Here is a 23406-nt window from a genome sequence, read left to right as displayed (position 1 = left end):
CACACTTAAAAACCTCATGCAACAGTGCGCCATCTAGTGAGACAAAAAAGGATAGCCCTAATTATGATAAAAAAACTGTTATTATTAGTGCCTGTCGAACAATGCGTCGAAAGTGTTTTTCATTCCGTTGGTATTTTATTTGTTGCTCATCCATATGAAATGAAGCTAAAGCCGACGCTCCGACCCGAATTTGTTTTGTAAATGTTCTTCTGCCATTGTATTTTATGGGAGTCGGAAGAATCTATTTCCGCGTCTAATAAATACAAGCATAAACGTTAGGTTTAAGCGCTTGTACTCTTATTTGAAAAGCGTTTATAAACAATTTAGTAAACACATACGATATATCTCATTCATAACACCTTATCTATCTTCTATATTATATTATATATAAATAAAAACGAATCTTAAAATGTGTTGCTAAGCGCTAAACATGGGAACGACTGGTTCAATTTTGCTAATTCTTTTTTTGTTGTGTTCGTTACTGTCAGGAGAAGGTTTTTATGGAAGAAAATACAGAAAAAATACAACGAGGGCGAAGCCGCGGGCAAAAGCTGGTTTTACAATAAAAATTGGTCAAGCTTATAAAGAATATCAATGCGCGTAAGAGAAAGTACCTAGACTTTTTAAATTGCAAAAATATGTATACTCGGCCTTAATGTTAAGCGCATAAAGTCGTGTATAAATATTTTTGTAACTTTGGCCGTGTCGATATCAAGCTTATAAAGAATATCAATGCGCGTAAGAGAAAGTACCTAGACTTTTTAAATTGCAGTAGGCGTTTTGGATTAGGCTTCTAATATTCGTCTTTTAAGATGTTGATTGTTTATATTTCAACCTAACTTGTGGCCTAGGCTCTATTATCATGGATAATTAAAAAAGACTGGCTCATTATCTCGTGGAAATTTAGAAAAACCCCTTATTTGTGCATCGTTAAAATCACTAAGGAATGTCTTAAATGTGAAGTATTTTGCTAAATTGATTATCCGTCAGTCGGCTATTCATGATAAGTACTCTTGTAAAGACATACATGGTCCAAATTGTTTCCGAACAAATTTCAGATTTAGATTTATTTAAAGCGTATGCACCAATTTCGGCCAGCAGCGAATGTAAATGAGTCAATGGCTGAACTAAAACGCGCCGGTTTGTAAATAGTTCAAATAGTTCTAATTGACACCCCTGCTGTAGTCGGGTAGTATAATAAAAGGGTTGACGAAACAACACAAGTCCTAACATCAATCGAAGTAATCAAGCGAGGTAATGATTAATTACGGTTAGCCGTTGATTTATTGTCCCGCTCCCTAATTGCGGTAAAACACGAAATTATCAGCATGAAACTTAGATTTAGTGGCTAAGGATTTATGTAGTGGAATAAAGAACGTACAATAATGGCGTAACAAAAGAGTTACTAAGATATTGTTTTGAACATAGTTGTATTGTGAACCGGATTCATATTGACTTGTTGTATATCGTCAACTAGTTTCGATTCCTTCTAAGTTTTTAACATGAAAAATTGACGTTATAGATGGCTTCCAGTGCTTTCCGACCTAACCGAAGAATAAAACTGCCTTAAAAATACCAAAAATAAGAAAACAAGTCTAGTGGGCTTAGGCAGTCGGGTTTTTTGTTTTTTTAAATTTATTGTTTTCATCATCATGTCAGCCGAAAGACGTCCACTGCTGGACATAGGCCTCCCCCAAGGCTCTCCACTCAGACCGGTCTTGTGCTTTTCGCATCCACCGCGATCCCGCGATCTTAACCAGGTCGTCGCTCCATCTTGTTGGAGGCCTACCGACAGCTCGTAGCTTTATTGTTTTATTTCACATTTTTTTAATAGTTCTGGGGGCCTACCATGATCTTTTCATAAACGATCCAAACGCAGAGCAGTTCAATTTAGGCACCTAAACTGAATCGTCGAAATTGGTACCACGACGTTTATTTCTCAGAGCTGAGTCTTAATGGTTTACAAGTGAATGAAAGACTGATATTGTCTCTGGTCCGAGACTGAAACGCTAAGTCGCGAAAGGGATGCCGCTATATGCAAACCAAATATTGTATACTAAAACCTCTTTATTTTCGAAAACCATAACTCTATGTCATTCCGTGTTCTTAACAACCGTTGTGTTGATTACAAATATCTTTTGTCACTGAAAAATTAGTTTTATCAATGAGGCGTTAAGAAGCACAATGTCGTATAGGTATTCTATGAAAAGTTATAAAACTTGAATCAAAGTTTATAAGTTCTTGAAATTTAAAAATATTCCAAGTAAAACACTTAAAATTCCAAAAGAATTGACAGAATGAGTAACTTATACTGAATCGCTAAATTTGACAATGAAGCGATTCAATTCCCACTCAAGTTAAGCGTCATGGTACGAAAACCGCTTGAAGTGAGTGAATGAAAATGTCTGTATAGCTGTCGCTGAACCGTGCTTAAACTGAATCGCAAAAGTAAGGTCGTGGCACGAAATAGCGATGCAGTTCAGTTTAGAGCCTAAACTGAATCGTATTAAGAGAGTGCGGTAGGCCCCCTGTAAAAATGGTATTAAAACTATTATAACCCATATATATTTACATTGGGCTAGTTAAATAACTAGCTAATGCTTTCATTTGATACCCCACTCGACAGGTTTGAATAAAAATATTTCTGTAAACTTACAATTTGGCGCCAAAAAACCGCCATTTTGATTTTTCAAGAATTTAATGTACCCACCAGTGTCACTCGCGACATCAAGACGAATCCACTGACGTATCAAAATCGGTTCAACCGTTGAGTAGCTAGGTACGAGAGGACATAGGAATAGACATACATACATGTATACATACGCGTCAAACACATAATCTTCTTCTTCGCATTCGGGTAAACAAGCACAATGTAGAACTGGCTTTTTTTTCAGATATACTTTTGATTTTCAGGAGATGGGGCGGAGTAAACAACATTCCCACTTAATGCGCCTATTCCCTTCGGATATGATGAAAGCCCGCGTGGGAACTACGGCCCAAGCCCTCTTGTTCTGAGAGGAGGCCTGTGCCCAGCAGTGGGACGTATATAGGCTGGGATGATGATGATGATGAAAGCTAAATTAAGCATGGTGGCTTTCTATCTCTGATGCACTGGAAGATCTTGGTGCTATACCAAACGACTTTGTCAGTCATATATGTAGCTTTACCTAAACGGAAGTGTTTAAAGGTTTTACTAACATTGAGCACAGCCCCGGGCGTAGTAAAGTTTCTGTAAGGCGGCTTCCTATCTCTGATGTACTGGAAGATCTTGGTGCCGTGCCGCAGGAAGACCACCTTGTCGAGCAGGTGGGGCGGCACGTCGTGCACGCAGCGCAGGCGCACGGCGCCGCCGCGGACCGCCCAGCGCTCCATCTGCAGCTCCACGCGGACTTCTGTGTGCCCACGCGCTGGGAACAAGGGAATAACAATTAATGAGGGCTATCGTTTTTTGTCTGATGGCGCCACTGTTGCGTGAGGTTTTTAAGTGTGGCTTTCAAAGGCTGTTATTACGGGCGTGAAACAAAGTTTAGATTAAAATCATATTTAATACATCTTAAAACCGTACCATAAAAATATCGAGCAACCACAGTCTTGCGTAGTCCCGTTTTGTTCGGAAAAAAGGCAGGAGAAAAGTTTTCGAAAGACAAAACTGTCTCAAAACATAGACATTCCTTGCCCCTTATCGCATAATTGCCATAATTAATTTCAGATAATGCAAAATATTCACAAAATTATTCTAATTATAAATAAACCCGCGTAGCTCACCCAAAAACTATGAGATTTGACATTTCGGAGACCTCACGCTACACTAGCGCCTTTAGCGGCGAATTCATACGCGATAGCCCACATTCAATAAGATTCAATCATTAATCAGGCCTACGCATCTATTCCAGACGAATTTTGGCGTGCTTGAGCACAACGTCTTTAGTGGCTGATCGATGCAAGAGCTACATAGTGTTCGTCCAAGGCTTGACAAGAGAAGTTTGCGGAAGGTTGGCGCAGAACCACCTTGGTGTCGTTTCTGTATCTTGTCAGCAAGTGCCTTGAGCGGAAAAGCGCACTGATTGGCGCAAACGTGTATTGGAGGGTCGCAAAGTATTGCGATAAAGCCTGGCTCAAGAAACTTATATTATTATTTGTTTTTAATTATAATCAACTAGCCTGTTGCCCGCCACTTCGTCTGCGTTGAATTCGTTTATCTATCTGGCAAGAGCTATTCAATTTTCCGGGATAAAACTATCGTATGTTCTTCCCTGGGACTCAAACTACCTTTATATCGAATTTCATCTAACTCGGTTTAGCGGTTTAGACATGATGAGGAAATAAACAAACAATGTAAAATATTTTCCGATTTTTCGAGCAGGATTTGGACCGCGGTAAAATCGTTGTGCACTCACTACACTTCAAATCACCCACAAATCTCCGTGTGATATGAATGATAACGCTCACGCATCAGAGGGGCCACTGCGAAACTCGAAACTCGAAGTTCGTATCGTACCATCCCTCACACTCTCGTGTTTAATAATATAAGTATCAGAGGGAGCGCACGATACAAACTTCGAGTTTCGAGTTTCGTAGTAGCCCTTCTGAGCCTGTACTACGAAGTGCAAAATTCGAACTTCGTATGTTGCCGTCCCGCTGACGCTTACCAGCGAAGTTCGTGTCGTGCGGTCTCTCTGACACTTATACTATTTAATATGAGAGCGAGAGGGTACGACACCAACTTCGAGTTTCGAGTTTCGTAGTAGCCCTGCTGAGGCGTCACACCAATATCGAATTAAAATCGGTAGACCGTATGTTTTATGTTGTATGTTTATACTAAGTACATAAAACTGTTGGGAAATGAACATTTATTTAGGAAAAATATTTTCGGCTGAAAGCCAGAATCCCGGGCCGTTAAGACCGAAAAGTTTTCGAATGGAGACCGCGGATCACCAAGTGCAGCGTTGGACGTTCCACCAACGAGATGGATGGATGACCTGGTTAAAGCTGTGGTGGATGAAGACCGCTTCCAACTGAACTGAAGCTGGAAGTCGGGTCATGGGTCTAAAAGTGGACGTCTTACGGCTGATATTATGATGATGATGATGTGGTTTAACAGTCATCGTTTAAGCACTCGACAGTCACATACATAGCTACACGCCCAAGTGTTATCGGAGGAAAAGTAGCTAGGTTATTTTTTGTTTATTCTGAGCAAAACCTCTGCACCGCCCGAGGTCCCTTGTATAGGGTAGTTTGTATAATTTTGTGTGCCTTTTTCCACGACGCCGACTGTAGGCTTCCTTAACTAGATTACATTATCCTGAATATTACAGGATAATGGTGAAAGCGCTTGACGAAATCGTTGACCTCTATACTTCTCCACTAAACTGCTATTTAATAAAACGCTGTAGTCATAAACAGTATTATATTGAAAAATGAATTTAGTGTGTAACTGGAACGGCGTCAGACAAAATACACATTTGGTAGGCATACGATTTGACGACCGGATGGCCAAGTGGCTAGAGAACCTGACTACGAAACCTGAGGTCCCGGGTTCGATTCCCGGCTGGGGCAGATATTTGTATGAATAATACGAATGTTTGTTCGAGAACTTGGTCTTGGATGTTCAATTTGTATTTAAGTATATATTTATCTATATAAGTATGTTTATCCGTTGCCTAGTGTCCATAGTACAAGTTTTGCTTAGTTTGGGATTAGGTCAATTGGTGTCAAGTGTCTCATGGTATTTAATTTGCCTCTATGCCTCTTTTCCGCAGCTGTAAATGAAACGGTGTCAGTAAAAAAAATTGGGAAGGATATTCCTATCTTTTCATTGGTATTGTAGAGTCATCTCTATATGTAGAGAAATGTTACCCCCTGGTGTGGTTACGGCCTTTGTGGGGGGTTATCTTCTCTTCATAGATTTGGAGAGCATGTTTCTATCTTTTCTTTGATATTGTAGGGTCATCTGCACTATATAAAGAAAAATACAATTCTTGTAGTCCCTTTCATTACTCTCTAATATTTTTTTGTGTATATTCATTATCATCATCATCCCAGCCTATATACGTCCCACTGCTGGGCACAGGCCTCCTCTCAGAACAAGAGCGCTTGGTCTATAGTTCCCACGCGGGCCCCATTGAATTTCTTCGCAGGGTTGTGCAGGTTTCCTCACGATGTTTTCCTTCACCGCAAAGCTCGTGGTAAATTTCGAATGTAATTCTGCACATGAATTTCGAACAACTCAGAGGTGCAAGCCGGGGTTTGAACCCACGATCCTCTGCTTGAGTGGCGTTGTGTATATTATGTGACAGTTATTTGTGATACTACCTTTGTTTACCTAGTTGACAATACAGTGACGTCTTTGCTGTGGTAAGCAGAGTGAGCGGCAGCACTAACAGCGTCTTGAATACCGTTGGAGATAGGGTCCAGAGGATGTACTGTCTAACATTTCTGACGCTCGCGATCGCTATCAAATGACAGTTTCTGTGTGGGAAATCTGTCATTTGATTGCGGTCCCGAATGTCAGAAACGTTAGGCAGTACGGCATTAGGGCGTGTATCAAAAGCACTGGAACCAGCTATAAATATTGAAATTTGGCAACGGGTTAACTGTTAATTTCGGTTTTTTGTTTTCGGTTTTTTCTTATTAGTAACATTTTAAAATAAGCTTCATTATTACTAACCAACAAGAGAAAAAAACATTTTCTAAATTGAATTGAATTGAATTACAGATATCTATCATATGAAACATCATGAATTTAATTAAGCATGCTGAAATATGCCCTGCGTACACTTAACTGCAGAAGCTCCTCAAAAGACACATCTCGTGGGCGCTTATTTAAGTGTAATATAACTCAACCCCAACCCCTATAAAAGTGAAACGGGGATTGAAACTTTCCAAGAACAAGTAAAGGCTTCGCCGAAGGTATATTTATTATATTTTGCACAGCCATACCTTTTCAGATCCAATAAAACAGAACGACATGTAAATAAAATATAGATTCCTCATGCTCCTCTGGCTTCGGCCAAATTCAATTTAAGTTGTTTCTATGAGTTTAGAGCTGTCCCGTTCGAGTATCATATATTCATCAAGTATCTAACTGCAGACCCTCCCTTCTTGCGTCCCCCACCTATCTCATCACAGGGAATGTTGTCCCTTTTATGACTTTTGTCACGTTCTCCAGGAATTGCTTCGGTGGAGCGTCCTTGCGATCAAATAAGAAACGCTAACAGGAAACCGTTTCTTATTATGATTTGGGGCCTTTGACAGTACTAATTAACGACTTAAACAATATTGTTTAAATTTTTTAAAGGGATTTTTATGGCTTTCACCCTTGCTGTCTTAACAAGATGTATTTTGCCAATGTCGATGTAAAGACGTCACAAACACGAGATGTCTGTTCGGTTTATACAGTTGTGGTCATATAATTAAGAACGATTTTTATAGAGAAGATTTTTCAAACTGACAAGTGTTACTAACTGCATGTATATTTTTGTACTTCTCTCGGTATCGTAAAACTTTTCCGTACTAGCGGTAAATTTATTTATACATATAATTGGCTAAAAAATAAATATATAAACTTTATACATTACATCTAATTCTAGTATTACTACTTACTGGCTGGTCATATAATTAAGAACGCTGAATAGTTTATTTTTTATTCAAATTTATATAGAGAACGGACGGCCGCTTTGGGTTTTAGGTTATTATTCGAATAATTTTGGCGCCATTTAGTGCCGTAAAAGTCTTAAAGGCGATTGCTTCATATAAAAACAATGGGGAAAAATAAAAGTTGTGATAAATCTACAAGAGAAGTAATACTAAAACTTCGCGACAAGAATTGGTCGTATAAACACATAGCCGATCATCTGCAATGTTCAAAAACTATGGTTTTCCACGCCATAAAGCATTTTGCCACGTATCAAACTACTTCAAATCTTCCGCGTGTACCTAGACAAAGAAAGTCATCTCGTCGAGATGATCGAAATATCGTTCGTTTGGCAAAACAAAATCCTTTTAAAGGATCTAATACCGTCTAATGAGTTAAGAAAAAAATATTTTGGCGAAAACAACCCTTCAGCAATCTCGGCACGCATTATTCGAAGGCGTTTGGTAGAAGAAAAGTTGCACGGAAGGATAGCAAGGAAGGTGCCTATGTTGAAACGGTGTCATAGGCAAGCCCGGCTTGCATTTGCAAGAAGATATGAAAAGTGGACAGTCAGACAGTGGAAAAACGTTCTTTTTTCTGACGAGACAAAAATAAATAGGGTATGTTCTGATGGCAAACGATATGTAAGATGGCCTTCAAATAAAGCATTCGACCCAAAGTACACAAAAGTGACTTTAAAGCATGGTGGAGGAAATGTGAAAATTTGGGGATGTTTTCTGGACATGGTGTTGGACCTGTTAGGCTGATAGAAGGAAACATGGATCAATTTCAATACAAAAACATACTGGAAGAAACAATGTTACCATATGCTGAAGGCGTGCTTCCGGTTATTTGGACATTCCAGCATGACAATGATCCCAAGCATACTGCACGTACCGTTAAGGAATTCCTCACATCGCAATCAGTTTCTGTCTTAGATTGGCCAGCCAACAGCCCCGATCTTAACCCAATAGAGCATCTTTGGTGCGAAGTCAAGAAAAAGGTTTCAAATCGACAGTGTGGCAATTTAAGAGAACTGTATGATGTGTTCTTAGAAGAATGGAACTCTATCTCTCTTGCGAAATGTCAAAAATTGATAGATTCAGTGCCTCGCCGGTGTAAGGCAGTAATAAAAAGCCGTGGACATGCTACTAACTATTAATTTTAGTTAAAATGTATTAAATTGCTTTTTTTTGTGTACAAACTTCACGTTAGTGTGATTTAGTTAATCTAAGTTTCAAATAAAAAAACTTTCGAGCAGTTCAATAAATCGTTCTTAATTATTTGTCCAGCTTCATTACTATTTTAATTTGTTACTAAAGAGAATAAAAACAAAATTTGTAAAAAATTGTCAGCAATTTTATTCTTTATTCTTAATCCCGTTTGCTCTATACATGAGGCTATTTCATAACGTAACTAGTTACTTCTAAGAAGGAACCACGACTACACATGACATGATTTAGTTAAAAATAATCTGGAACTTCAAATCGTTCTTAATTACATGACCACCACTGTACCTATAATTTTGCTTTTGGGGGAGGAACAGACAGGAAACCTAAAACAAATAACAATGTTATGGACGATACACTGACAACTTTTTTAATCGGAAGCAAATTGCAGACAGTTACCAATGCTAATATAAAAGGAGAAAGTGAAATATAATAAGAAGCATGCTGCTACAACTTAATGTTGTGGCACTGTAGTTATAATTGTTATCAAAACTCTTACAGAGGAGAATCTAATACAGATAGCAGGATTTAAAGGCAATATTTTGTAACAGTCAGAATGCTAAGGTATGCAGTGAGAACAATGATGTCATCGACATAGGTCAGCTTTGGATACTAGTATATTATAGTTACAAGAAACTCTATGCAGGCCATTATGTTCATCTAACGGTCCAACTGGGACTATGAATAGAGACGTGCGAGAACGTTAAACGAATAATATTGGTAGAACTGAACAGCTTGCTTGTACTTCTGTCAGTCACATGTTTTGGAAGAATTCGTTTATCGCTAACCAGATAATAATATACTTGTGTCTCATTTAGTCCAAATCCGTCAAGCCATTTTAGCATTTAAACATCTAAACATCCAAAATTTTCGCATTTTTAATATAACATAGCTTTCCGTCTGCTGGGATTTGAGAGAGATGGCAGAGAGTTTAAAGACGCCAGTACTTTGTTGACGCTTTTTGGCTCCATTGTTAGACCGATTGGAATTCTCTGTCTGGAATCCATATTATTTTACCTAAAGTAAAAAAAAACAAAAGAAGATAAATGAAATCCTAAACCCGAGCTAGATTTAAGCCGCAATAAAATTGACTCAAATCACCAAGACCTTTGCCAAATAAACTACCCAAAAGAAAATAGAGGTCCGTGAATTTCGTTGGTAAAACGAAAACACAAAAAATATTATGATTCTTTATGACATTCCCTGTCTAAAAAATGGTTTTATTAATACAACGTAACGCGATACCAAAATACTTTTCGTTCAATTAAATGTATCGACATAAAAACGCAATCGTATTTTTGATTTCATTTTACCGATAGAATTCAACTGGCCTTTATTTTCTTCAGTCATCATTATGGTATGACGATGAAATCTCATCACTATGAGACCTATTTAGAAAGAAAGAAAATAATTTATTTATAAAAGCAATGACACATAATTAGTAAAAATAACAATAAGAAATGTTGCCGCTATAAAAAGGTCCCGGCTCAGCATATCGCTGGTTGAAAACCAGCACTGGTCTTCCGCCGGGCCACAGAAGATTTACATGGTATGCTGTATGAAAAAGAAACGTACCTAAGTTATATACTACTTCAACTTTCTTCTGAATATACTCGTAGCTGTGGAACTCTATTCCATGTTTTACTCATCATCATCATCATTATAAATCATCATCATACCAGACGATTTACGTCCCACTGCTGGGCACAGCTATAGGCCTCCTCTCAGAATGAGAGGGCTTGGGCCGTACTTCCCACGCGGGCCCAGTGCGAACTTCACACATACCATTGAATTACTTCACAGGTGTGTGTAGGTTTCCTCACGAATTTCGAAAAACTCAGAGGTGCCGGGTATTGAACCCACGTACTTCTGATTGAGAGGCGATAGGTCAAACCACTAGGCCACCACGGCCGCTAGGTAATACGAACAATGAAACTAGTGTAAATAAATGCCTTAATATACATTAGCTTGTCTGAGCGGTTCGTCGTTTGGTCGGGTCTATTTAATTATTAAAGCCTGTAGGGAGACCATCTAACATGCCCGGACGATAATATATCAAACGTTGTCCACAGTGAATAATCACCCGCCCGGTAATATACTACCTATTTCATTTGCGGGGTTATTAAGTTTCGTTATTGAATATCCATACGTGCATGGCTACTTGCGAAACTTGCATGGTTTACGAGACATATTTCAAAGTATACAGTTTAATATGTTCGGTTTTAGCTGAATCAGAGAAATTTTAGGGAAAATATAATGTAGAAAATAGGTTTTTTTCCTAATTTGAATGAAAATGGACTTTACTAATAGTTCGGTGAAAATAGTACAAAAAGTAAGTAGGTAAGTGAAGTATAAGTTTGTATCTTCTGTTGTTACAATTGTCTGAGGGTTGGAGATCTGGTGACCTGACATACAGGTTTCCCCTAGTTCAGGCACCAGTCTCCACCGCACAATTTTTGTACCTATGCATATCTTTCAATCATTACTTGTTACTGTATAAACTGTATATCCTGTGGTGGATGGAGTTAATAAACGAAATTTATTATTATTATTAATTCTCTGTATCTGTAATTTTCTGACTCTTTAGCCTGTAGGTACATGCTTGTACTATGAGGCCCTACTTAAAATAAATAAAATAAAGTATCATGGGACAATTGACACTAATTGACCTAGTCCTACTTATACCAAGCAAAGATTGTATTATGGATACAAGGCAACGGATAAACAAATTTATATATAAATACATATTAAACGTCAAAGACCCGAGACCAAACATTTGTAGAATTCATACTAATATCTGCCCCGATCGGGGATAGAACCCGGGATCTCAAGCATCGTAGTCAGATTCTCTAACCACTTGGCTATCCACATCAGTCAGACAACGAGGTGATCCCAAATTCTTGTTTTCGTTTTGAGATACGGCGCCCTAAATACGCATTCAACTAATAATCATAATACCTTTGTTCGCCGGCGCTCAATCCATTCCAAACTCCAACACGACAACATCGCGTGATAAAACAAACTTCGGCATTTATAATTAGCAATTACTCAGATAAAATAAAAATTGGTTAAGCAATCCGAAAGCGGCAAGACTATGAAATATAATGTGCAATCAAGTGAAATGGTGGCTCCGTGAAAAAACTCGCATCTTTCTAGCGTGCCATAAACCATTCCCGAAGGTTTATGTATCTCGCGATTTACGAGTAGCGCCCGTTGCAACTCTCCTACCACGATTATTCACGACCGCCGACGCGGCGAGCAGTTCTCTGTTCATTGCAAAGTCAATATTTCTAACCGTAAAGCCGGGGTTATATTAGAGCCACGCCGCGTGTCGCAACGCGTGGGATTGCAATCGGTTACATACATTTTGTATGAACGTGGTTACATTAGCACAGCCCCGCGTGTCGCCGAGCGAGCTGACGCCACGCAGACCGCTCGATTTCGATCGGCGTGGGCTAGGTGATGGGGGAAGTGACGCGTTGGCTCGCTCCGCGCTAGTATAATCACCACGTGGCTACGCGCATTCATACAAATTAATCAGCACGCGCGGCGACACGATACTGTAGTATAATCACAGCCCGTTGAGTCAGGCAGCGTTGCGACACGCGGCGTGGCTCTAATATAACCCCGGCTTAAGCCTTTTATTGTGAACGCGCGCAATGTATTACAGTTTACAGAAATGGTCGTCTTGGTACGCCGCGGCAAAATATCGCAACTAACGCAATCATTTTACAGTCTTATGAAACTGTACTTAATTTGATGTGTTCGGAAATTTAAGTTGCGTACATCTGGCTTTTTTTATTGCGCTGTAAAACGGGTTCTGTGTTTCTGGCCCATAAAGACCATCGGTTGACGTTTAATCACAGAATATTAATAGAACTAATGTTTAATTTTAGGAGTTTAGTGGAAAATCACGTCATATTCAGAATAATGGAATGCGATGCTTTTAGTTTAGTGTAGGTAAATTTAATCTTACTTTCTCTACTGGTTTCTGGTGTTCTACATATAATAGTAGATTATTGTCGTGGCCTGGAAGTAGCCAATTGCTGGTTGAGTATGAATATTAAACGGACGAGCTTGCGAGTCCGTTTAACTAATACGAAGCCAGCAATTGCTATTCCAGCCGAGACTAATATAAAGCTTTCTCAAAATGATAAATAATTCTGAAATAGGCTAAACTTTTTCTCAAAATATATCATAACATTCAATTTTATTCCAATTATTTTCTTATGCTTTCCTGCCTTTTTTCATTAAAAATAAACTGCAGGTGTATTTTTCCGTCGAAAACACCTCAAGCTGTTTCAGACCTAATAAAAAAAGTCTGAAGTTCCAACAAAATATCTGATACCGCCCATTAGATTTGGCTGTATACGACTTGTGCCAACATTTCCATGGCCTTTTTAACTTTTAAAAAATTTGTGACTGATTGCTTGTCGGGGCCTGACAGTTTAGTTTCATTCATCGACGTTGTAGCGCTGCCATTTGTATGATATTATTACAATCTGTGGACCGCCGCCATTTCTTTGCTGTCATGTCCTTACCCGTCATTGTGTTTTAAACATTGAGTTGAGTGCGGGTATTCTCTTGCGTTCTCCTCCCGTTTTGGTCGAGTTGTAGTTCCATGAGTAGCCATCCTCCTCTGTTTAACAATACAATACTCTACTTGCGGTAGTGTTTAGTGCGAGTGATATTCTACTGACTTAAAATATGGCAAAATTCAAGTGTTGTGTTGTTGATTGTAATTCGACAAGTGCCACTCACAAACTATTTTGAATGCCCAAAAACGACTATTTACATAATCTTTGGATGTCGTTGCTAGTACCGACTAGCCCTTATTTGCTGGCTTTAACCAAGAGTCAACTGTTATGAAACGCGTATGTGAAAGACATTTTGACCATACTCAGTTCAATCGAATAGGTGCGCGGATTCGATATTCGTATCCTTGCCTGTTCACGGAAAAGGAAATGGTTCATGGTGTACCACTCTCGTCTAAGGGAAAGTTTTTCTAACCTTTGCAATAATAGTTCCATATTCAAAATTTTATTCAAATATAAATTTAATGGAAAGAGACCCTTTAATGAATAAATGATTAAAAACACTTGTCGTTTTATTTCATAACTTATACGAGTATGAATAAAAATTAATTAGTACAAGACATCCGTAACTCCCATTTATCGTAGAGCGCATCACTAGCATTGACTGGAGACTATCGATAATGATTATATCGACCTGTGGAAAGCCCTACGACTGTCAAACAAGTACCACAGATTGTAAAATTTAACAGCGCTACAACGTCAATAATACGAAACAACAATAATTGACTGTGTAACAGCACACAGACTGCGAACCGGACATGTTCCTCTTAATAAGTTTTTACATCTGATGAAAAAAAGTGATTCACCAAATTGTGAATTATGCGGTACGACAGAAGATGTCCAACATTTATTGGTGGAATGTGTTCGGAATCGTGCTGCGAGGGAGGCATTGGTTGCAGCAGCCAACCTGAGCAAGTATGACACGGGTATGTTTGTAGGTATTTTAGCTCAGCCGGCCTCAGATATGGCGTTAATGCTTTTCAGGTTGGCTGATGTGACAAGGAATTAGTTATTATCAATTGTGAGATGTAATTTTTTTCTGGTTAGTTAATGTTTTGCCCTATGGGCTAATGTGACAAATTTGTACGTTGCCCGTTTCAAATAAAAAAAAAAAAAAAAAAAAAAAAATTGACTGTCCTATCTGTAGCTAGCTACATATTAGTAATCTGTGATTGCTTGCATTGTGTGTTAGGGTGACAAGTCCCGTTTGTGGTATTTTGACTATAAAGAGTATTTGTACCAATTGTATATATATTTTGGTTGACTATTGAGTCTGGTTCACCGTTGAGTGTAGTATTGATGATTTTGGTATATAATAATATAATAAGTATAACAATCTGAATTTATTTAATGACTAGTTATGATTTGTGATATAAATTGTTTTTAACCCCCGATGAAAAAAGAGGCGTTGTTATAAGTTTGACCGCTCAGTGTGTCTGTTTGTATGTCTGTCTGTGGCACCGTAGCTCTTAAACGGGTGGACCGATTTAAATGCGTTTTTTTTATTTGAAAGCAGGTTTTCTAGCGATGGTTCTTAGACATGTTTTATCAAATCGGTTCAGCCGTTTTTGAGATATTGAACTTTGATGTGACAATGTCGGGGGTTTTCCAAATACATAAGTGATGTGATGTAATTTGAATTATCAGTATCCGTATCTGTTCTTTTCTTTCTTTTGATGCTGACTGTACTTACGTTCGCCGTACGGGGTATCTTAGCCTTCCTCAGAATTTAGCCTATTCAGCTTCTTATCAATCCATCTTACAGTTCGTTAGTAATGAACGCGGATGAAAGGTGGTGTGGTCACACCTTAAAATTATTCCTTCGACCTATCTTAATCTTTAGTATATTCTGAAGTTTATGTATAAAAGATTTCTTTACTGTAAGGGAAGATATAAATATTTCGAAATTACTCACTAGTGAGAATTATTTATGAAGACTCTTTGGAAATTGGAACTCTCGGAAAATTGCATAGTATGTAACTACCCGTAGGATATAACTAAACGAATTCTTCGCAAAGTAAGTCGCGGGCAACATCTAGTCAATAAATAATGTATCTCTTTTATAAACGCTGAATATACTTTTACTATACGTTTCTTTAGGGAAATAATAACCAATTACCTACCTAGCACACATTTCCCTTGGCGTTCCCTAGTAAGAAGAGCAAACTCTGTCATATTCACAAAACGAACTAAGAAATCGCTCTCGGAGTTTAAGTAGTAGTACAGGATCCCCTCCAGAGATCTGAATTTTTGCGGAAATTCTGAGCTGTCCTATTGAATTCTCGTATGTCGACTTCCGATCTTATTTATCGATAACAGTAAAATACACAAAATCAATAGATATTAAAAGTAGAGCTAAACAATAGGCAGTCTTATCGCTAAAGAGCAATCTCCAGATAACCTTTAGGTTCAGGAAATTGAAAAATTTAAGTAAGTTTGTGTTACATCATATTTATTATAGTAAATAAATAAGAATATAGAATAAGTATAAAATAGAATATAGATTAAATATAAATAATTAAAGAAAAATATCAAAAAAATGTAAATTAAATGTAACTAATATATGCATGTTATTTACGTCTATTTCGGGTAATATTTATTGAATACCTTATTGCTATTGTGGAAGAGCGGGATTTCCTGACACAGGTGTATATTCACTTACTAGGAAATTCCGGCCCTGTTTAAAATTATTATTTCATGCTTACCTGTTTTTTTTTTGATTTAACAAATTTAGTGAAAATCGATTCTAAATTACGACTTTTTTAATCACTTTTAATTTCTCTGCGTTCAGATAGCTACGCTCCGCTTCGCTCCCGCCTTAGCTTTCTGAACTCTCGCTTCGCTCACTCGCACAAATCAAATCTTATTCTACATTTGGCAGCATAATCATTATTAAAAATGTTGTTAGGTATACATTTTATTCATTATACTGAATAACCAATATTCAAAATAAAATTATTCCATACAGGTTTTACTGATGGCCGGTCAGCCTAACTCAGCTCAAGTGTAATAAACCATTATTCAATCACCAATCTGCCTTCACTAATAGATCACAAATACGGGTGAAATAGCCTTGTATTGTTGTTATAACTAATGAAAGTTATATCATATAAAGCTGGGGTTTCAACCTTTTGGTTTTAACGGCTCATCAAAGTTTCATGGCACACCAGCAAAAATAGCCAAGTGCGAGTCGGACTGGTGCATAGAGGATTCCACATTCCACCCGCCCAGCCATTCCATCCGCTCGGTTACCATAACAACCTGAGAAAGCGAACCGCACACGTCACGCGTTAGTTGTTTTCGTACTATTTTCTAATTAAAATAGCTACCTTTTCATGATTTTAATGCAGCATACATTTCGCGGCAATCGCGGCACACCGGTTGAAAACGTCTGATTTAAAGCTTATGGTCGGTAAAAATATGAAATCCGTTTTTATGATAAATTATTATTATGATTTATGAACGTAGAGAAATGAAATTATGCTATAAGTTTGTGTGAACATTGAAAGGCACCTAAAAAAAAGAGAGACTTTTGTGATATTGTTCGTGAAATTTTTAACACATAAAAAATTACATTAATATCGGGAACTCAATATAGGTAATCACGGTCCATATCTCATAACAAATTTAGGTACCTAATGTAACCACTGGATAGTCACTGAAAAAAAAATTTTTTTTTATATCATCTTCACCGAACTTCACCCAACAAAAAAACTCTAATTGAAAGAATAAAGGATCTCAGACTATATAGCTATTGGCTAAAAGCTTCGAGTTGGTTCAGAATTTACAGCTGTATTTTATTTTATGCATGCAAAGAAGAGCAGCGTTGCCAGCGTCCTTTACATTTCAAATTGAGGCAGCGGAAATAGAAAACAGCCAGTTGTTGCGGAAGTTGGTCTGTGAGCAGTTTTTGGTTTAGCACATTGTTACTAACGATGTGTGGATGGCGAGGTGAACGTTGCTTTATTTTGAGCTCAGTTAGGAAACTTCCTTTTAAAACCGGCCAAGAGCGTGTCGGATACGCCCAAAATAGGGTTCCGTAGCCATTACGAAAAAATTAAGTAATATTTTTCTGATGATTTCGTATTTTATACGGAATATTTCAAGTTTAGGTATATTTTATACCTTAGGCTGCTATTTACTCATAAACCACTAATAATTCTCAAGCAAACTTAGCCGTTATAGTTTTCCTTGAAAGTTTGATATGCTTACTACCATCCTGAATTTTTTTTTAAATTTTTTTTGGGGACGCTCGACTTTAATGAAAATTTGCATTTTAAAGTTAAATTTTTCATAAACAAATAACTTAATCGAAAAAATCGTCTTAGCAAACGCGTAATGGTTTTAAAAGACCTATCTAACGATACCCCACACTTTAGGGTTGGTTGAGAAAAAAAAATCACCCCCACTTTACGTCTATGGGAGGTACCCTAAAAAAATTTTTTTTAAATTTTTTGTTATACCATTTTGTCGGCATAGTTTACATATGTATCCGTGCAAAATTACAGCTTTCTAGCATTGATAGTCCCTGAGCAAAGCCGCGGACGGACGGACAGACAGACAGACATCTCAGACAGACAGACAGACAGACAGACATGGCGAAACTATAAGGGTTCCGTTTTTGCCATTTTGGCTCCGGAACCCTAAAAAGAGATAATGTGAAACTAAGTGGCTTGAGTGGATGATTTGATCTCCGAAAATAGTTTGTTTAACAGACTATTACTAAATGATATTGTAACGGATAACTCACGTCTTAAATCGAGTTAAAAATCGGTTAATCAGGTTTCGTCAGGTAGTCGCGCGAGCAGAGCGGTGGCGCGCAGTGCGCGTGTTGCGGCAGCCGCCGAGTTGCGTTGCTTCTAGGAAGAAGGGCCACGAATTAGCCCGAAACATGTCGAGCTAAATTCGACTTAAGACGTGAGATATCCATTACAATATCATTTAATATGAGTGAGTCTCGCGATAGTTTCTTGTTCAGACTATTATTAAGCGGATTGTGCTGGGTGTGATTTATTAGACGCAAAAAGAGAGGTGTTATAAGTTTCACGAAGCGACGACGACGACGAAGCGTTGGCAGGCCTCTCACTTTGTGGACTGAGGACATCGTGAGAATTGCGGGTAACCGGTGGATGCAAGTGGCGAGTTGTCGTTCACTGTGGCGGTCTAAGGGGGAGGCCTTCGTCCAGCAGTGGACGTCTTCTGGCTGATGATGATGATGATGATAAGATTGATAAGTTTCACGCCAATGTCTGTCTATCTGTCTGTTTCTTGTATTGTAGCTCTCAAACGAATGGACCAATTTAAGTGCAGTTTTTTTATGTGAAAGCGAATTTCCTTGCGGTGATTCTTATTGATAATAAACGGTTCAGCTGTTTTTGAGATATTGAACTTAGAAATAACAATGCCGGGTGGTTTACAATTTTTCTAAGTTGGTTGGGTTATTTTGCTATGTGATTCAAGATTTTATTGGCGGATGGATCAACTGTTTCTTGTTGTTAAATGGGTCAATAGTAGTACAGTTTAATAAAAGAAATGTTGTGTCACATTATACTAACATATGTATTAGATGACCAATTATAGAAGGAGCTTAAAACTACCACAAAAATGCATTTTTGGCAAATTTTAATCCTATTAACTTACGGGTTAAAGGAGAACGTACTATAGCAATGGTTCCCAACCAGTGGTCCGCAGGAACCAAAATATTGCCCGCACAAACGCTTTCAAATTTCGCGGCCCATTGATTAAAGTTTATTTTCGGATTGATTCACTTTATTTATCTTGTAAATAGTGGTCCCTGCCAACAACAAAGAAATCAAAGTGGTCCCTGGTCAAGACAAGGTTGGGAACCACTGTACTATAGTAATGAGTGACAAGAAAAAGTTGACCCACGCATGCTACCAAAGCCACTTTATGTTATTTTATAGTATGTAAAGATACAAAAAATGTTATCTAGTTGCTCTCTTAGATCCCATTATACTAAGTATAACTTTTCACCAAAACGTTTAACAACATATTTTTACGGCAAAACTAGTCAAGTAAGTAAAAACGTTACTTAAATGCCTTGTCGAGTAATTTCCTTAAAAGCTTTCCATACCTACAGGAAAAAGGCCGTATATGGATGACGAATTCTTGTATATATAGTGCCACGAGAGTTAAAGTCAATGATTAACACACACAGCTACAAAAAGACAGCAGGAAGACAGGGGGAGGTGCCGCGGACGGACAGACAGACAGACAGACAAAAAGACAGACAGACAGACATGGCGAAACTATAAGGGTTCCGTTTTTGCCATTTTGGCTCCGGAACCCTAAAAAGCTCGAAACAACGTTACCTTCACGTTACATTTGCCCGAACCGATAGAGCCCTTCGCTCCCTTTCAATATCCAGGTCGTCCTTGAGGTCGGTCGCAAGCACATGACGTAGATATTTAAATTGGTTCACTCTGTTGATAGGAGTGCCATCGAGACAAATGAGAGGAATCTCATTTCTATCCTTGCGCTCTCAAAGACCATGTACTGGCTTTTCAGAATATTATATTTTAAGCCGTGGCTGGCTGCATAGGTTTCACAGATTACGAGCAACCTACGCAATCCGCACACCGACGCACTAAGCAGCACCATATCGTCTGCGTAACTGATGTTGTTAACGCAGACTCCATCTATGTGGCAGCCGACACGTGTACCTAGTGTACTGCTGAGTGCCTCGTTGAGCCCGTTCACATACAGGTTGAAAAGCGTCGGCGTAGACATATTAATACCTTAATAATAGAGTGCTTGTGCCGATATTTTGACCACCTTGGCCTCTCCGAAATATCTGATATCGACCTTAATCCGATTGATATAAAAGCCGACATCTGTGTTAGATACATTACGTTTCTCACACATTGTTGCGACACTGTAATAAGTATTCTTTTGTCAAGTCATTCTGACTCCTTGTGCGTGAAATATTACCTACCGTATTACAAGAAAGATGCCACTAAGGCACTTGTCTCACCGCCAGCGAGGAAACGATTGGCTATCGACTATTCGATGGCAGCAAAGTAAAGAAGACATCTACAAAATAGCTATTTTACAGGAGAGCGTATTTAGTAAAAAATAATGACTACTTTGAGATTAATGGACTGATTACCATGAAATTTTGTATGATGCATTAAAATAATGTTCTTTGGTGATTGTTCAACAGATTTTATTTCTGTAACATTATTTTAATGAAAAATTGTAGATGTCTTTTTTTACTTTGAAAGAGCTTAAACGTAGAGGAAGACATCTGCCTGATATCCGTTTATGCGTTGTAATGAAACAAACGCCTTTTCCGTTATAAAAAACGAATAAGCTAAGGTAAGAATCTCCGGTAAAACTTAGAGAAGTGTTTAGAGATTCTGTAAACAACATGCAACGAGTATTCACCCTTTTTTTGATAAAATTTTGTAGATGTCTTTATTTACTTTGCATTAATCATTTTATTCATATTATTAAATGAGTTATCTACCACTCAACCTCATCGCTGTCTATCATATAAATTCATTTATTTCGTTAAAAACCCCCAAAATATGTGTTAAATTAAAAATATTTTTTTTTTTATTTTTGTTTACTCATAATTGTTTTTACGTACTCAAAAACTAAGTTATTTTTTATAGTTTTACACTAATAAATTAAATAAATCAACAGTAGGTACAAGTAATAAAATTACGTACAAAATATATCCCAAAACAAATAATAGTATAAATAATATAATGCTATAATGAATGTGGATAATACCAAAATTGTCATCAATGGCCACATGAATCAGAGGCCAGTCATCGTTAGTGGAAATCTTCTTGATGTTGTTTTGGAGTACACATACCTCGGCCTGATTTTGCAATAAGGTACCAACACATGCTAGTTACTAGCACGAAAGCATGCTACTATTCAGCAAATGCTACTTACTAGCATGTGTGCATAGGGACGTGCTTCTATTATAATAATAATAATCCCAGCCTATATACGACCCACTTCAGCGCACAGGCCTACTCTCAGAATGAGAGAGCTTGGGCCGTAGTTCCCACGCGGGCCCAGTGCGGATTGGGTAACTTCCCACACACCATTGAATCGCTTCGCAGGTTTGTGCAGGTTTCCTCACGATGTTTTCCTTTACCGTAAAGCTCGTGGTAAATTTCAAATGTAATTTCGCACATGAATTCCGAAAAACTCAGAGGTGCGAGCCGGGGTTTGAACCCACGATCCTCTGCTTGAGAGGCCATAGGTCAAACCACTCGGCCACCACGGCTTGCTACTATTAAGCATGCTTTTCCTGTGTCATACAGGTATAGCAGGTACTAGCATGCTTATTAGCATGCTAATAACGAGCATAATGTAACAGTAGCCTTAGGTAGAACACAACTTTGAGAAGGAGGCCAAGAGAAGGATTCAGCTGGGCTGGGCAGCATTCGGAAAATTATGTCGAGTTTTTTCGTCAATTATACCGTAATGTCTGAAAACGAAAGTTTTTAACCAGTGCGTCCTGAAATGCGGCCCTGCCAGCTATGGAACGAGCTATGCTCGGAGTTTTTCTGAAGAATAAAATCCGCAACGAGACTATCCGACACAGAACTAAGGTCATCGACATAGTTCATAGAATTAACAACATGAAGTGGCACCGCTGAAGATATTGAGTGGAGACCGCGTCTCGGCAAACGTAGTCCAAGACGCTCTCCGTTCAGGTAGAGGGACAATCTGCGAAAGGCTGGTGGTAAAAGCTGGATGTGTCTAGCCGAAGACAGGGCGCAATGGCGGTCTATGGGGGAGGCCTATGTCCGGACTGCTATTGCCTGATGATGAATAGTATAATCGATATTCTACCTACTACTTATATACATATTAGGAAAAAAACAGATTGCTCGTCATCATCAGACAAAATCTGTTCAGGCGTGTCGTTTCCAAAAAGTGGTAAGCTGCAAGCAATAGAAACTTAAGTACTTACTTAGGTTAAGAATTTTAATTCATTTGCAGTCTAAATAAAAAAAACAAACAAGTGTATGAAACCAATGTTAAGTAATATATCTATTTGTTTAAATATTTTAAGAAAAAAACAAATAATTTCCTCATAGAAATTAGAAATAACAACTTTGTAGATTGAGACATATGCAAAAAGTATGACGTATAAACGGACAAGTGGCATGTGACTTTATTGACGTCACAAGCATCCTGTCAAAGCTCCGAAGTAAAAGCGGATAAATTCAAATGACCGTTTCTACTGCGATGTTTTTTCAAAAGCTAGTGTAGATGTTTTCTTTTACGTGCCAAATATTCTTCATTATTTTGAAATTTGAAATATTTTTTTAACAAACTTATAGATATGGTTGAAATAAGTTATTTTTTGTACAAAAAGCATTTTTGAAAAAATGTAGATGTCCGTATCTACTTTGCTGCCATCGTATTTTCTCGCTCAAGAAACGAACAAAAGATATAAGATCCTGTGTGAGTAAAAGAGATACATATATTAATAGTTGATCGCTGGCTGTTCACACTGTCGGCTCGCTCTTACATCTTTTGTCGCAGCGACAAGAGCTATAAAACTCGCTGAGCTATAGATACTCGCTCAGCGATGTCAGCTTGGCGGCCGCCCCGCACGAGCGAGTCGAGTGGAGCGAGTAATCGCCCGTCGCACGCGAACACTCGCTTACAGCCGAGCGACAAAACTACACTCGCTTCTCGCTGCTCGCCCACTCGTTTCTAGTTACTCGCTCTACTCGCTTCTCGCTCATCGTCGGCGGTGGGACAAGTGCCTATAACATAAGGTACCTACATACACCTACGTATTTAGGTAGGCGTATAAAATATTAGACCATAGCTGATGTGTAAGTTTTGACTAAATAGTCTACGAGTAAATCCTTACTAACGTATAAATGCAAAAGTGAGTTTGTTTATTTGTTTCACTTTCACGCCTTAACTACTGAACTGATTGCTATAC

The 23406-nt window shown here is 38.2% G+C and overlaps 1 protein-coding gene across 2 annotated transcripts in view; it reads right to left on the bottom strand.

The window, feature by feature from the left end:
- Positions 1-23406, bottom strand: part of LOC141431856 (uncharacterized) — a 183980-nt gene that overhangs the window by 47818 nt on the left and 112756 nt on the right. For both annotated transcript variants that reach the window (XM_074093129.1, XM_074093130.1), the window contains exon 3: positions 3199-3407. In XM_074093129.1, coding sequence (XP_073949230.1) covers positions 3199-3407 — 209 coding nt within the window. The remainder of the gene's footprint in view (positions 1-3198; positions 3408-23406) is intronic.

Source organism: Choristoneura fumiferana, chromosome 10, assembly GCF_025370935.1.
Source record: "Choristoneura fumiferana chromosome 10, NRCan_CFum_1, whole genome shotgun sequence".
NCBI classification, from domain to species: Eukaryota; Metazoa; Arthropoda; class Insecta; order Lepidoptera; family Tortricidae; genus Choristoneura; species Choristoneura fumiferana.
Note: the sequence above shows the minus strand (reverse complement) of the source record. Positions and strands in the feature narration are given on the sequence as shown.